General features: G+C 40.8%; 1 protein-coding gene across 46 annotated transcripts in view; it reads left to right on the top strand.

Moving 5' to 3' along the window:
• Positions 1-14,412, top strand: part of DOCK9 (dedicator of cytokinesis 9) — a 269,635-nt gene that overhangs the window by 249,636 nt on the left and 5,587 nt on the right. For 25 of the 46 annotated variants that reach the window (XM_070239958.1, XM_023621773.2, XM_023621771.2 and 22 more), the window contains 5 exons: positions 1,777-1,899; positions 2,608-2,721; positions 4,265-4,411; positions 7,710-7,920; positions 13,238-13,428. In XM_070239958.1, coding sequence (XP_070096059.1) covers positions 1,777-1,899; positions 2,608-2,721; positions 4,265-4,411; positions 7,710-7,920; positions 13,238-13,428 — 786 coding nt within the window. Of the gene's footprint in view, positions 1-1,776; positions 1,900-2,607; positions 2,722-3,382; positions 3,419-4,264; positions 4,412-7,709; positions 7,921-13,237; positions 13,429-14,412 lie in introns of all 46 variants that reach the window. The other 21 variants (XM_070239990.1, XM_070239982.1, XM_070239964.1 and 18 more) reach the window with 1 other exon arrangement.

Genomic DNA, 14,412 nt, shown 5'->3' with positions numbered 1-14,412 from the left:
AACTTCTAAAATAAAACGTAGAAAATCTTGTGAACTTGGTTAAATAAAGATTTCTTAGGTATATAAAGCACAGTCCAAAAAATAAAAAATTGATAAATTGAACTTGATCAAAATTAAAAACTTCTGCTCTTCAAAAGACACTCTTAAGAAAATCCAGGGGCCAGCCCAGTGCCATGGTGGTTAAGTTTGTGCGCTCTGCTTCAGCGGGCCAGGGTTCATGGTTTTGGATCCTGGGAGCAGACCTATACGCCACTCATCAAGCCATGCTGTGGTGGTGTCCCACAAACAAAATAGAGGATTGCCATAGATGTTAGCTCAGGGACAATCTTCCTCAAGCAAAAAGTGGAAAATTGGCAATGGATATTAGTTCAGGACCAATCTTCCTCACCAAAAATAAATAAATAAGGGTTTGTATTGATAGGTACTGTATTATTAAAAGAAATAGGGTTTGCATTGATCGGTACACTATTTAAAAAAAATCCAGAGACAAGCTATAGATTGGGAGAAAATTACAAATCACATCTCTGATAAAGGACTTTTATGCAATATATATAAAGAACTCTAAAAATCTAATAAGAAAATAACCAAGTAGAAAAATGAGCAAAAGATTCAAATAGACACTTCATTAAAGCCATACAGATGACAAGCAGATGAAAATTTAATCCACATCATTAATGAATCATCCTAAATGGGCTTAAACAATAAAGGTTGAGTAAATTGATGCCCATGGGGAAAGTCCATAGAGAGATTGACATCAATCACCCTGAATGTTTAACAAAGTTATCAAAGATAAAGTTGCAGGGCTGGCCCTGTGGTGTACTGGTTAAGTTTGTATGCTCTGCTTCGGCAGCCCAGGGTTTGTGGGTTTGGATCCTGGGCGTGGACCTACACATCGCATGGTCAAACCATGCTGTGGCAGCATCCCACATACAAAATAGAGGAAGATTGGCACAGCTATTAGCTTAGGGCCAATCTTCCTCACCCAAAACAAAGAAGATACAGTTGCTTTAGGAAGGAGGGGGAGCTCTCCACTCTGTTCCTAAGGCAGACCAGCCCCTTCCATGGTCATGAGATGGATGCCAGCCCCAGGCAAGCTGCGTGCTGCCTCTCTTATGTCCAATCTGGTGAGAGCACGTCTGTCCCAGCATTCTAAGCTGGGGTCCTAAAATTCACCCTGATTGGCCTGTTTAAGTCACATATCCACCCATAATGAAGCATGACTGTGGCCAGGAAACAGATTTATGCTGATTAGTTTAAATCTGAGCCACATACCCCAACTCAAGTCATGAATTGTGTTAAATTCCTCCAAAGTTCAAGGACCTTAATGGAGGGAGGGTGACTACTCAGACTTCAGTAGGTAGAAATTTTCCAAGGAAGGAGAAAGGATGTTGGTGAGGCAGGCACATTAGTAACTCTCCATGTCTCAGTATTGTCATTGTTCCTCAGAGGGAAAAAAATTTCTAAATTATAGAAAGAGAACTAAGAAGAAAAATGTAGAGCCTGTGTGAAGCTATGGATGTCAGTTTTTTCCATGCAATTAACTATTACACAGTGCCCTGATGTAACCCTTCATTTCTGCTTGTAAGCGTGATTGAAAATGACTCCTAAGAAAGAACATAGCGATGAGTTGTTACAAGTGTGGGAGTTAGTGTTTAAAAATATTACATATTTGGAGATTTTCCTCCTAGCTGTCTTAACCAGTTCTGAATTCTTTAAGGAGTACAATGTCTTACTCCCTGTAACACTCTTTTCTGGCCGATGGTCTTCCTTGATCAGGAGGTGCTCATGGAGCTCCTAGAGCAGTGTGCAGATGGACTCTGGAAGGCTGAACGCTACGAGCTGATCGCTGACATCTATAAACTCATCATCCCCATTTACGAGAAGAGAAGAGATTTCGAGGTATCTGAGCGGGTTTGTTTTTTCCTGTTTGAGAGGACACTGGAGTGGCACATATCCCCAGACCTTCCTACATGCAAAGAGCAAGCAAGCCACTGTCAGAGATGAGCAAGTGGTCTCTGACCCTCCACATGGTTCCTCTAGTCACCACCCTCAGAGCCACCAGGCCTTACACACACAGACCCCACCTCTCCACAGACCCTGAATCTTGAACAGCAAGGGTTGGCAATTCTGTCACTTCACTTTTGAAAGGTTGCCAGGAACAGAGTTTTATAATCACCAGGTGCCTTTTTCCTCAGAACTCTTCCCTGTTCCACCTGCATGGAAAAATGGTAACCCTTCCCTCCTTCCTGGGAAGGAAGGTTGTCTTTTCTCTTAGCATAGCAAATGAAGTAGGAAAAGCAAGGGTGAAAAATGTTGGCATCGGACTGGACCATCTCCAACATTTCAAGCTAACTTGAAAACAGAATTTGCTTACTGCAGTATGGAAATCTGATAGGTCCTCAATACGCAAGATGGCCCTTTGGGTAGGAAACATTACAATTCAGAAGTGATCTCTACCAGTTGTACAGACAAAATACATTCTTGATCTTTTCTTTTTTTTAACTCAAGTCCAAGGAATTTTCACCTACATTATCTCATTTAATTGTTATTTTGAAATTGATTCTACTAGTTGCAAGTGGGAGGAAATGGGTTTTGTTCTGTTTTCAGAGGCTGGCTCATCTCTATGACACCCTACACCGGGCCTACAGCAAAGTGACCGAGGTCATGCACTCGGGCCGCAGGCTCTTGGGGACGTACTTCCGAGTGGCCTTCTTCGGACAGGTGAGTCTCCTCTCCGTCTGTAGGCTGTCCCAAGTCCTTTTTTTTTTTTTTTAACTCTATAAAGTAGTATTTTGTAAATTTTCTGTTTTCTGTAAGTGCTAATTTGATGAATTTGTCATATTTAGTATGATTCTTATCTTCCTCAGTAGTAAACTTTCTGCTTTTTTTCTTTCTTCCTGTCTTTTCTTTATTACTTTCTTAAGGCAGCGGTAAGTTCTCCCTCCATAAGACGTTCTTAGCGACATCTTTGGTACTTCAGTGTGGTTTGCAAGTTTCCTTTTCAAGTCTGTATGTGTATCTGTCCAGTCATTACAAACTCCAAAAAAATTAACATTTTATTCCATTTACAGAAATAAATCACCTGTTTCCTTATACAACTGCACTGCATGTTTTAAACCAAAATTAAGACTTTCTGGTTTCCTTTGTCCTTATGCATCTCTATCTTTTGTAATATAATATCTCCCCAAGTTATATTTACCATTGTAATGTTCAGAAACCCTATACGAAAGGGTTCATTTAAATTTAACTGAAAGTTTAACCTCCAAGTCTCTAACATGATTAAATGGTATAAATTATAATCCATTTATTTAGGGTGTGTGGTTTTCTATGAGCATTATATAACCTTAAATTTATTCTGTTATTGTCTTTTATAACTTTATAGCAATACCAGTTTACAGACAGTGAAACAGATGTGGAGGTAATTACAGTAAATGCTTTAAAAAGCAAATAATATAGTGAAATTACTGCATCAAAACTCCTAGTTTGATGTGGGTGTTTTTTGTTTCATATTAGCCTGCATTTTTTTTATATACTGTGTTTTTTGCACCATTTTCTATCTTTTATTTTAGATGAGAAACGTTTTTTTAAAAATTTATTTTAAATATTAACCTCAATCTGGACTTTTAAATTTTCAACCTTTTTCACTTCCCATGCACTTCGAAGCCTTGTTGTATTCAGATATGATTGGTGCTAAAACAGATGATGACTGGTAATAAGGAAAATGTTTTCTGATATGGTACTGCCACCTATTAATATTTTTCTCATCAGTAAAGCAAAATTTATTGCATGTAACCTTTGCCGAACCTACTCCAGACCTGAATGCTTCCATTTGTGCTGTGACATCCTGTGTTTATGGGAGTGGTCAGGAGAAGGGATGTGTGTGCACTCTGAGGCCTGCCTATAGCAGGCTGCAGAATCATTTCCTAGTGAGTTCTGCTTCTTGGGAATGTGAAACAGGCTTGAAACCCATCATTAGACTTCACTGAAAGAACACAGTCTTGAATCCCCAATCTTTCATTTCACTCAACGCGTAATGACAGCATTCTTGAATGAGTTTGCAGTTTTGTGTTCTTCCTTTATCTTTGCACTCAGACTTCACATTATTATCATTTTCCTTCCTATTCGGAAAGCTTGTTTAAGTAGGATTTTATTTTAGATCATTCCCTTTTTTTTTTTTTTAACCCTTATAACGAACAAATCCTTCCTGGGTGGTACGCCTTGGGCTTGTATTTGGGGGTATCTCTAACTGTGCCTTATGTCACAGGGATTCTTTGAAGATGAAGATGGAAAGGAGTATATTTACAAAGAGCCCAAACTCACGCCTCTGTCCGAAATCTCCCAGAGACTCCTTAAACTTTACTCAGATAAATTTGGTTCTGAAAATGTCAAAATGATACAAGACTCTGGCAAGGTAAGACCATGTTTGGAAATGTTTCAGAACAATATAATATTATTTTTATTGATTATACATGATGGATCATGTATGTTCATAAATGTGTGTAGATAAAAGACCCAAGAAAAAATTGGCCTTGAGCGGCAAGTGTGGGTTTTTTCTTCTTAATATGTTTCTGTGCTTTTCAGATGTCCATTAAGCAAATCTTTATTTCATAATTTTAAAAAGATTTTTTTTACAAAATAATTAATGTCTGAAAGGATGTACCATTTTTAGTACATATGTTTAGACACTCTGTAAGAGTAGGGTCCAACGTTCTGTTTCTCACTGCACTTTTCCCTGGTCTTGAGCACAGTGCCTGGCGCATTCCCTGATACTCTGACTGACTGATTGTTGGCTGTATGGACAGATGGACTGGCAAACGGACAGACCAAGGAATGAACTGACTAGCCAGCACACTTGTCAGAATGAGATCTACTTTCTATTTAGAGAGGCTGTCCTCTGCTTTATTGCTCTCATGAAGACCCTTTCTGAACCTACACGTTTTTCCTGGATATTTATGTGTCTCACTGTCTACAGGACATCTCCAGGAAATTGAGTGGCCCTTTGTTTCCTGAACTCAGGCCAAGATAGAGCTCCTGTTCTTTGCATTAAAAATGTTCCTCCTGTTCAGTTTCCAGCACTGATAAGCTCTACCTCTTTCTGTGTCCACCATTTTGGAGGATCCTTAGTTCATTTTCCATCCTGAGCCCTGCTTTGGAGTTCCCAGTGTCTGGAATCTGTTTCCTTGGGGCCCTTTGTTTTCTCTAGAGAAGAATCTTCCAATCTCCTGCTCAGGTGGTAGAGAGAGGACAGGGAAGGGGGTAATTCTGGATTCTGGATGCAGGAGACAAGTCTGCACCCTTTCACCTATTCTCCTTGTGTTCTGTTCTGTACCTAACCCCTGCTTCCACCGAGACTGGCAAACCCACTTAGACATTTTCCAGACCAGTTTCTCCAAGGAACAATCTCTGCTTTCTGTGGGGCAGGGACTAAGGAAGGGAACCTGGGGTTCCACCACTCCAATAAACTTTGGGCCCCTTGCCCTGGTTTCTGCCCTACACCTCTGCCAGTCACCTTAATCCTTGTGCTGGTCTTCTATGGATATCAGTCCATTCAGGCTGCTGTAACAAATACCAAAGACAGGTGGCTTATAAACAACAGAAACTTATTTCTCTCACTTCTGGAGGCTGGGAAGTCCAAGATCAAGGCATCGGCAGATTTGGTGTGTGGTGAGGGCTCGATTCCTTGTTTCTAGACGGCCATGTCTACACTCTCCTCACATGGTGGAAGGGGTGAGAGAGCTCTGTATGGTCCCTTTTATTACGGCACTAACCCCGTCCATGAGGGCTCCACCCTCATGACCTGATCACCTCCCACTGCCTAATGCTATTACATTGGAGGTTAATATTTCAACATATGAATTTGTGGGGAACTCAGACATTCAGTGTACAGCAGCAGGCTTCTGAGGGGTGCACTGACTTGCTTGTTGTCACCCACTCCATGGGAACTTGGCTTAGAACTTCCTCCGTTCTTCCAAGTCAGGTAGTACACCTCCACGCACCTGCTGTCTTCTGTCCTCTTTTCTTGGTTCTTGCAGGTCAGTTCTTTACTATTACTTTAAGAGTCGCACAAAGGAAAAGGGATAAGAATACTTTAGTCCATTGTTAACCAGAAACCTCAGCACAATCTGTTTAAGACCTACTTTTTTTCCAGACCAAATTACTAAGGTCCACCTTCCTTTTTCTCTAAAACCAAAACCTTTGTCTGGGTCAAGCTGTGGCTTTAACATTACAGCCTTTTCTCAAGGTTCTCATATGTTCTTCTTCCCCTTTTCATATGTGGCCCCCGATGCAGCAGCAGCAGCAGCTGAAAGACCTTCTAGACTCTCTTCTCTTCCCCCAAACCCAGTCCTCCATTCGCTCTGCTGATACATACATAGAACTTTGAAAATGAAGACTGGGGAAAAAACCACTGAAAACTAGGCAAGAATGTTCATGTCCACTGCTTTTAAATTGTTTCTGCTAAAGAAAATTAATAGGTTGGATACAATTATAATGATTAGCCAGAGGGTTTTTCTAAATAGAAAAATAACTTATGACGTTATGTATTATCTTAACTTACAAAGTTTAAGGCACTTTCATTTTTCTTCATAACATCTCTGTTAAGAGATCAGTGGTGCGTCATTATTTGAGACCAGTAAAACCATTTTGGCTTCGTTGGTTGGCCTGCCCTGAGTCCAGTGCAATCTGCAAATTCTCTGCACAGTCATTACTTTCGTGTCCCCTTATATTGCTCTGGAACTTTAGATAGAATTAGTATATACAAAATTGATTTGTCTCCCTAAAACTTTTGGTTTTGTATGGAAAAGCCCTGTGTTTAGTTCTCTAACATGTAACAGAAGTTAGAGCACTACTAATCCTAGTTTTTAAAGCGTTTATGTGCTGAGTTATTCAGGAACTAAGCTTATGGTTAATTATTCTGTACCTGTATTAAATTTATCTACATCTGTTTATATCTAATCTAATCTATCTACAGATTAATTATAATTTGGGGACCTAGATTTTAACCATTATTATTAAAATAAACATTTTTCTCTCTAAGCCAATTATATAAAAGTGCAGCTTAGGAAACAATCAGAGAGATCCAGACGAGGAGTCGTTCTACAAGAAAACTAGCATGATGTCTTCAAAAAATTCAGTTTCATGAAAAAAAATAGTGAGGAATTGTAGATTAAACAAGACTAAAGAGACATATCAGCTAATGTAAAATGTGATCACTGATTAGATTCTGTTTCAAACACAAATAGCTATAAGTAACATTCTGGGGACATTTGAGAAATTTTAACATAGACTGGGTATTGGGTGATATTAGGGAATTAGTGTTAATTTTGTTAGGTACAACAGTGTATTGTGGTTATGAGGAGAATGTTCTCATTTTTAGCACACATGTTCCTGATGTTCACATGTTCCTCGTGGTCAGCCACATGGCTGAAGTGTCATGATGTGTACCACTTACTTTGAAATGGTTCAGCTAAAAAAAATGTCTATACATGTATTTATACAGACACATATGTATATGTGTGTGTATATTTGAAACAATCATAGCAACGTATTAGCAATTTTTTCTAAGTTGTGGGTTTGTGAGTATTTGTTTTACTATTTTTTTCCAACTTTCCTGAGTTTTTCCAAAACTTTTACCAATAAAAAGGGGAAAAACACAGCGTAGGTATGCTTTGAAATAGCACTAATCTTCCATTTTGTTCATTCATTTGAAGGTCAACCCTAAGGATCTGGATTCCAAGTATGCGTATATCCAGGTGACTCATGTGATCCCATTCTTTGATGAAAAAGAGTTGCAAGAAAGGAAAACAGAGTTTGAAAGATCTCATAACATTCGCCGCTTCATGTTTGAGATGCCCTTCACTCAGACTGGGAAAAGGCAGGGTGGGGTCGAGGAGCAGTGCAAACGGCGCACCATATTGACAGGTACGGTTTCTCGGTACCTGTCTTTGAGAATCCCATCCAGACAGGTGCCTGGACACCACGATAAAGAGCTTTCCAAAGGGATCCAGAAGCTTAGTTAACTTTCCCCACTTATCCATTTCAGTTTAATGTTTATCTAATGCTTACTTTTGAATACTCATGACATTTTTCTTTTTATCTGTTTGCATTTTTTTCTTCCACCAGATCAGAAGTTCATTTCCAATGTAAGGTCCCTTACCGTTTTTATAATCTGATGAAAACAGTGGGCCCTTATCTCAGAATGCTTTTGCACATAATTTCAGGTGATTTACAGTCTCTTCTAAAACCCACGTGGACCCCTCTCTAGGCCCGTGGCCCCCAGGTCAAAAGCCCCTGCACCCGAGTCCTGTGCGTACTTCACGGGAAGAGACCCCTTATGTATCTGTCGCAGAGGTCCCAGCACAGACCTGCTCGGAGATTTTAGGCGGAGTGAATAAATGGGACATGAGGCTGGATCCCTCCCACCTCATTGCTGAGAATGGTTAGCCAGCCTCAGCCTGAATACCTCCAGTACCAGGAAGCTCAGTGCATTCAGAGGCCACCCAGACAGCTGTTGAAGTTTTAATTGATCCTTTGGCACTGTTTAGCCATCGATAACTCGTTCTCAGAAATGTATTTTGCATCATTTCCCAGTTCCTGACAAGTACAGTCGTCTTGGGAGTGATTTTTATCTTCTTTGGGGGAGCTTGACCCATCCACTCTTAGGGTCAGCAACATGGCTGGGGTAACCTAAAATAAAACACTTTCTTGACTTTAAAAAAACCGGTGGAGAGGCCTGTTCAGAATGCCAGGTGTGTCTGTATCCACTGCTTAGGCAAGTTTTTCAAAGAGGGGCCATAGTTAAGTCAAGCCAGGAAAGCACCTCCTGCTGGACTAGAAGTCAATGTTGTCAAGTGTTCCATCTGGGCGCTAAGATGGAGCATCAGAGTAACAAATGAAAGGAACACTGCTAAGATGCTGCATTTCAAGTGAGGCTCCGCTCTCACCGTTGAATCGTGCACTTTAAATGGATGAATCGTGTGGTATGTGATTGCTATCTCAGTAAAGCTGTTACCAAAGAAAGAATATGGCTCATTATAAAATAGCTCAGAACAGCATTTTGCAGAGGAATTCTTTACCCTTCCTATGAGGGAACTGAGATAAAAGTTAAAATGTTTTAAAAACCTGCATTCTTAAAGAAAGAGTCCCTGCTCCTGCTTTTAGAATAATAAGATAACATGTTAAGCACAAACAATACTGTCCCTCCCCCATATGTAAATGAATTGTTTTTCTAATGGACACAGTAACAAATTCTTCTTGTTAATAAGCAAGACAACTACATTTCTAAGTGGAGTCATTTTGGGAGAATTATCAGCTTACAATGTTTGTCTCTGTAGCTGTGATAACTTTGATTCCTTAAATCAGAGCTTATCAAAGGCTGTTCCTGGACCAGCAGCATCAGCATCACCTGAGAACCTGTTAGAAATGCAGATTCTCGGGCCGCACCCAGACCTGCTGAATCAGACACTCTGAGGGTGAGGCCAGGCTAGTTGTGTTTAACCAAGCCCTCCAGGTGTCTGATGCCGCTCAAGTTTAAGAACTGTTGCTTTAAATAAACCTAGTTCACTGATGAGTCAGGGCCGGGGGTTTTTATTACGATTGTTTTGCTCTGGTAGCACACTGATTCATACAGTTACCAGAGGGTGTTTTCCCTGGCAAGATTTCCTTCAAGGTTATAGTTTACCATTTTTTTCATAGAAATACTATAGATTAGATAAAGGATGTAAGCAAAGCTCTGAACCTGCCAGAACAGAGAGGACAAAGAGTAACTCCCCTTCAGAGAGAGGCAAAGGAGACACGTGTGGTTGACTCAGGAAGTAACCACCTTGCACAGCTGTGGGCAGTGCAGAGCCTGGGCCTGGGGTCCTGCAGACCTGGGTCTCATCCTCACTGTGTGACTTTGGGCAGGTCACTTAACCTCTCTGTGCCTTAGTTTCCTCATCTGTAAAATGAGTTATACTATCCATCTTGTGGTAAAAGAATTTTGTGAATTTTACCCAGGAAGGGAAAGAAAGTACCTCATTTTGCTAGATCTCACCCACCATCAGGCTCCTTGCCTTTTCTGGTTGATGAAGAGCAAGAGGGGACTATAGTGCAACAAAACATGCAAAAATGGCTGCCATTACTGCCCTAAAAGATCTCAAAATATCAAACGGATGGTTACTGAGCAGCATAAAGATTTAGAAAAGAGTTAGAAAAATGCTACTAAAGACATGTAAACTTCGTGTCAACGTTTAGTTAAAGACACACAGACCAGGATTGTTCTGAAGACTTTGAGCTTGAGAGTTTTCCCTTCTGTTCTTACTCTTTTAGGTTCTTCTCCCATTGCTTTGCTTCAGGCCTGAGCTTTGGTCTTCCAAGTTGTAGGGACGCCCCGGCCCTCCCTGCCCTCTGAACCTGGCAAAGGCTCACTTTCCTGGATAGTTCGGTCGGTTGGCTGCAATTGTGATCATTTGAAAAACCTAATGATCACTCTCCAGGCCCCTTCGGTGTACACTCCTGAGCCTGCCTCCCAACATGATCCCCTCCTTTTCTTCCTTCATGGAACTCCTGCCATGGAGCTTCTTCCCAATCACCATTCCAGAGTCTTCCAAATCACGCCCAGACTCGGACTCAGGTTGGAAATATTCTCCTGCCCTTCGCCTTATGTTCAGTCTAACCAGACCGTCCAGTCACCCACACTTCTCAGCTGTCTCTTCCTCTCTCTCCTTCCTAAAGGGCTGCAGATCATGAATGTGGGCCATTTATTAGTAACGTGATGGCTCGCTCAGTCCGTCACCTAATTTTCCACCTTCCAGACCAGTTTGCTCTTTCATTTAGTCTTTTGGGTGGTAATACATTCATTAATTCAGCAAAATATATTGAACACAGGTAGTGTTCCAACTTGGCATACTGACAAAACCAAGCTCTGGCTTGAGCAGCTTAGATCCTAGTGGGAGGAGACAGATGATAAACTGTAAACATAGTGGGTAAATACACCTGTGTTGGAAGGAATACATATTGTGGACAAGAGCAAAATGAGATTGGAAATGAGAAGTTAAGAAAGGAGGGAAATGAGAGGTGCTGTTTAAATAGGGTGGCTGGGGTAGACCTCACTGAGGAGATGATGTTTGGGTCCAGACTTGAAGGAGATGAGGGGGAGGGTCTTGCAAATGTCTGGTGGGAGAAGAGCTGTTGGGGCAAAGGCTGGCACTGGGGATGTCTGTGTCCATGCATTCAGGGGACCAGGGGATGACCAGCAGGCTGGTGTGACTGGAGCCCAGTGAGCCTGAGGCAGAGGAGAAGAGGTGGGTCCAGCAAGGAAGGCAGGAGGCCAGCTGGTGGGGGAGTCCCAGATCACATGGACCTGGTAGGCTCAGGGACAGATTCTGAGTTTCTGTATCATTATACCTCTTCTTTGCCGCTTTAAGTCTCCAGTTACCATCACAAGAAGCAGTGACTCAGGACTTTTGCAGTGAATGAAATCAGTGTAATCTATGGACACCTCACAAACATCGTTGGAGATGGTTTTTCTCCCTGAAATGATGGTGCTACTGCACCATGGCACACAAACACTGTGACTAGTCATATGTGTTTTGACATGACTGTTAGCCTCATGAAACATTTCCACAGGTACTTCCTTCTTAGAAATGGGAATGTTATAGCACTCCTCTATAAAGCACATCAGTCTATCACATCCTGGTACACCTCTGGTTGGAGAACCACTTCCCTGTCTCCTTGGCTGGTAAGGAGCAATGCCTAGCTCTTGTCACACTATCAAAGGAGCTTTCAATTCAAAGAGGATTTATCCATCCCAGTGCTGTCACTTAAAAACTGTGTGTCTGCAAGGAACGCAAAAGAAATAGGAGGCCCAGACCCTTGGCTTTAGATTGATAAAACACGTAGAAACTAGAACAGGCGTGTGAGTGTGTGATAAATGAGGTTGCATAGAGTTGAACACCTTCTCCTGCTTTGTCCAGACTTTGGGGGGCCCATTGGAACTCTGTGATCTATGGGGAGCTGGCCATGTTTTCTCATTTTTGCTAAGTCCTTTCTGAGTAAACCCTCCCCAGCCCCTTACTAAATAGTAACAAATCCAAACACAACACTCCCATCTTATTTTTGCTTGTTAAAAAATAGAATAAGCTTTTAGGTATCTATCTATATGTCTATTAGTAAAAATATGTTAAATGAGAATATTATAGATATTTATATAACATAAAGCATGGAAATATGAAACAGACTCAAATTAAAATTCATCTGTTCATTTGTAAACTTAACTCTTTGGTGTTGGTATGTTCAGGTATCAAATTATGCTAGATGAAAATAACATTGATTTTTTTGGATAAAAAACTATCTAAGGGGGCCAGCCCCATGGCCAAGTGGTTAAGTTCACGTGCTCCGCTTCAGTGGCCTGGGGTTTTGCCAGTTTGCATCCTGGACATGGACATAGCACCGCTCATCAGGCCACGCTGCCGCAGCATCCCACATGCCACAACTAGAAGGACCCACAACTAAAATATACAACTATGTACTGGAGGGATTTGGGGAGAAGAAAAAAACGATTGGCCTCAGTTGTTAGCTCAGGTGCCAATCTTTAAAAAAAAAAAAACTAAGAAAAAGTAAATGTTTTTACTTACATTGTTTACTCATTTAAGTTTCAAAATATCTTCTTATTAGTATTACTCCAACAGTTTGTGATTATGTGGTTCATAAAATACTTTGCTTGGAAATATATTTTTACTTGTTATTTTTCATTGGTTTCTCTGATTTCTACAGACATAAGCATGTGATTCAGAGTTGTTCCTTGGAGAAAAATGAATTGTCTCAAGCATATTTTTATGAACTATTTTCTGACTTAATCTGTATGTGATATCTCAAAACTGTTTAGTCTTTTTTATATTTTCAAAGCCATCTTATACCTACTTTTAAGCTCATTCAGATCTCACAACTTCAAGGAAGGCAGGGCATTCATGGATGAGAATACTGAGCAGGGAGTGATAAAGTGATTTCTTCAAAGACACACTTCTCACATTAAAGCTTAACAAGGACCTAACTCTCCTGACTTTGTATGATACAACCTGTCATTAAACATAAACAATGATAAAGGAAGAAAATAGTCTGTTTCCACAAAATACTGGCATATGACTTTGGCAGACTTTGGGTTTCTTATCTGTAAAACGGGAATAATAGTTACTTCTACCTCAATAATAGTAAAGATCATGCAAGCTATGGAATAATTCTGGCACTTGCTCCTCTGCAGCAATACACTGCTTCCCATATGTAAAGAAGCGGATCCCTGTCATGTACCAACACCACACCGACCTGAACCCCATTGAAGTGGCCATTGATGAGATGAGCAAGAAAGTGGCTGAGCTCCGGCAGCTGTGCTCTTCGGCCGAAGTGGACATGATCAAACTGCAGCTCAAACTCCAGGGCAGCGTGAGCGTTCAGGTGAGCCAAACCACGGAGCCACAGGGGAAAGGCTCCTTCGGACCTCGATAAACTTCAAGTCATTCACACCACCAGGGTCTAGTGTAGATCCCTGGCTTACCAGGCGATCCGCGTTACCTCCCCGCAGTGTCTGTGTGCAGTTTCTCCTGACATCAGAGCGGGCAGTAGCCTTAGAGCTCCCACCCCACCCCATCCCACCTACCAGAGCTGTCCTTCTTGCTAAGCCAACAGATAGGGCAGAGACAGCTCTCCATACTAACCTGTTTTTTGGTAATTTGGGGAATTCTAGGTGCCTAATTGGAAGCTTCAAGACTCTTCTAAACATAAAGAAATGGGGGTAGATACAGATTTTTTAAATAAAACTATTGTTTCTGGTTTCTATGAAAATTGTATCTGAAAAAATACCGTAAGTTTCACTCTCTTAAGGGTGTCTTTTGATTAACAGAAATTCTTCATTTTAATATAGCCCAATGAATCAATTTTTCCTCTACTCATAGCATTTTTGGTGTCCTCTTTAAGAAATCTTTCTTAAATCTGTTTCAAAGATGCTCTCCTATGTTCTCCTCCTTTGTTCAGCATTCCTTCCAATGTAGATCTGCAATCCGTCTGGAAGTGATTTTGTATGTGGTAGCAGATAGGGATCAAAATATATCTTTTTTTCCATATAGCTATGAAGTGTGCACCATTTATGGAAAAGATCATTCTTGATCTAAGTACTGATTATACAGATATGTTCAGTTTGTGAAAATTCATCAAGCTCTACACTTACATGTTCATTTCTGTTTGTATATTACACTTCAATAGTACGTTTTTTAAAAGGTTTCTTACTTACATGGTTTCCTGGGAAACTGGTAAATGTTAAATAACCTCCCTCTGGTGACTAGTATGCCTCTTGCTTTATTGACATTTCTAAGTGTATATGAATAACTCTAGCACTTGTTTTACGTGTGTGTGTATATATATATGTACACAGACGTGTGTGTG

The sequence above is a fragment of the Equus caballus genome, chromosome 17 (assembly GCF_041296265.1).
Source record: "Equus caballus isolate H_3958 breed thoroughbred chromosome 17, TB-T2T, whole genome shotgun sequence".
NCBI classification, from domain to species: Eukaryota; Metazoa; Chordata; class Mammalia; order Perissodactyla; family Equidae; genus Equus; species Equus caballus.
The sequence above is the reverse complement of the archived record's forward strand: the minus strand, read 5'-3'. Positions and strand labels throughout refer to the sequence as shown.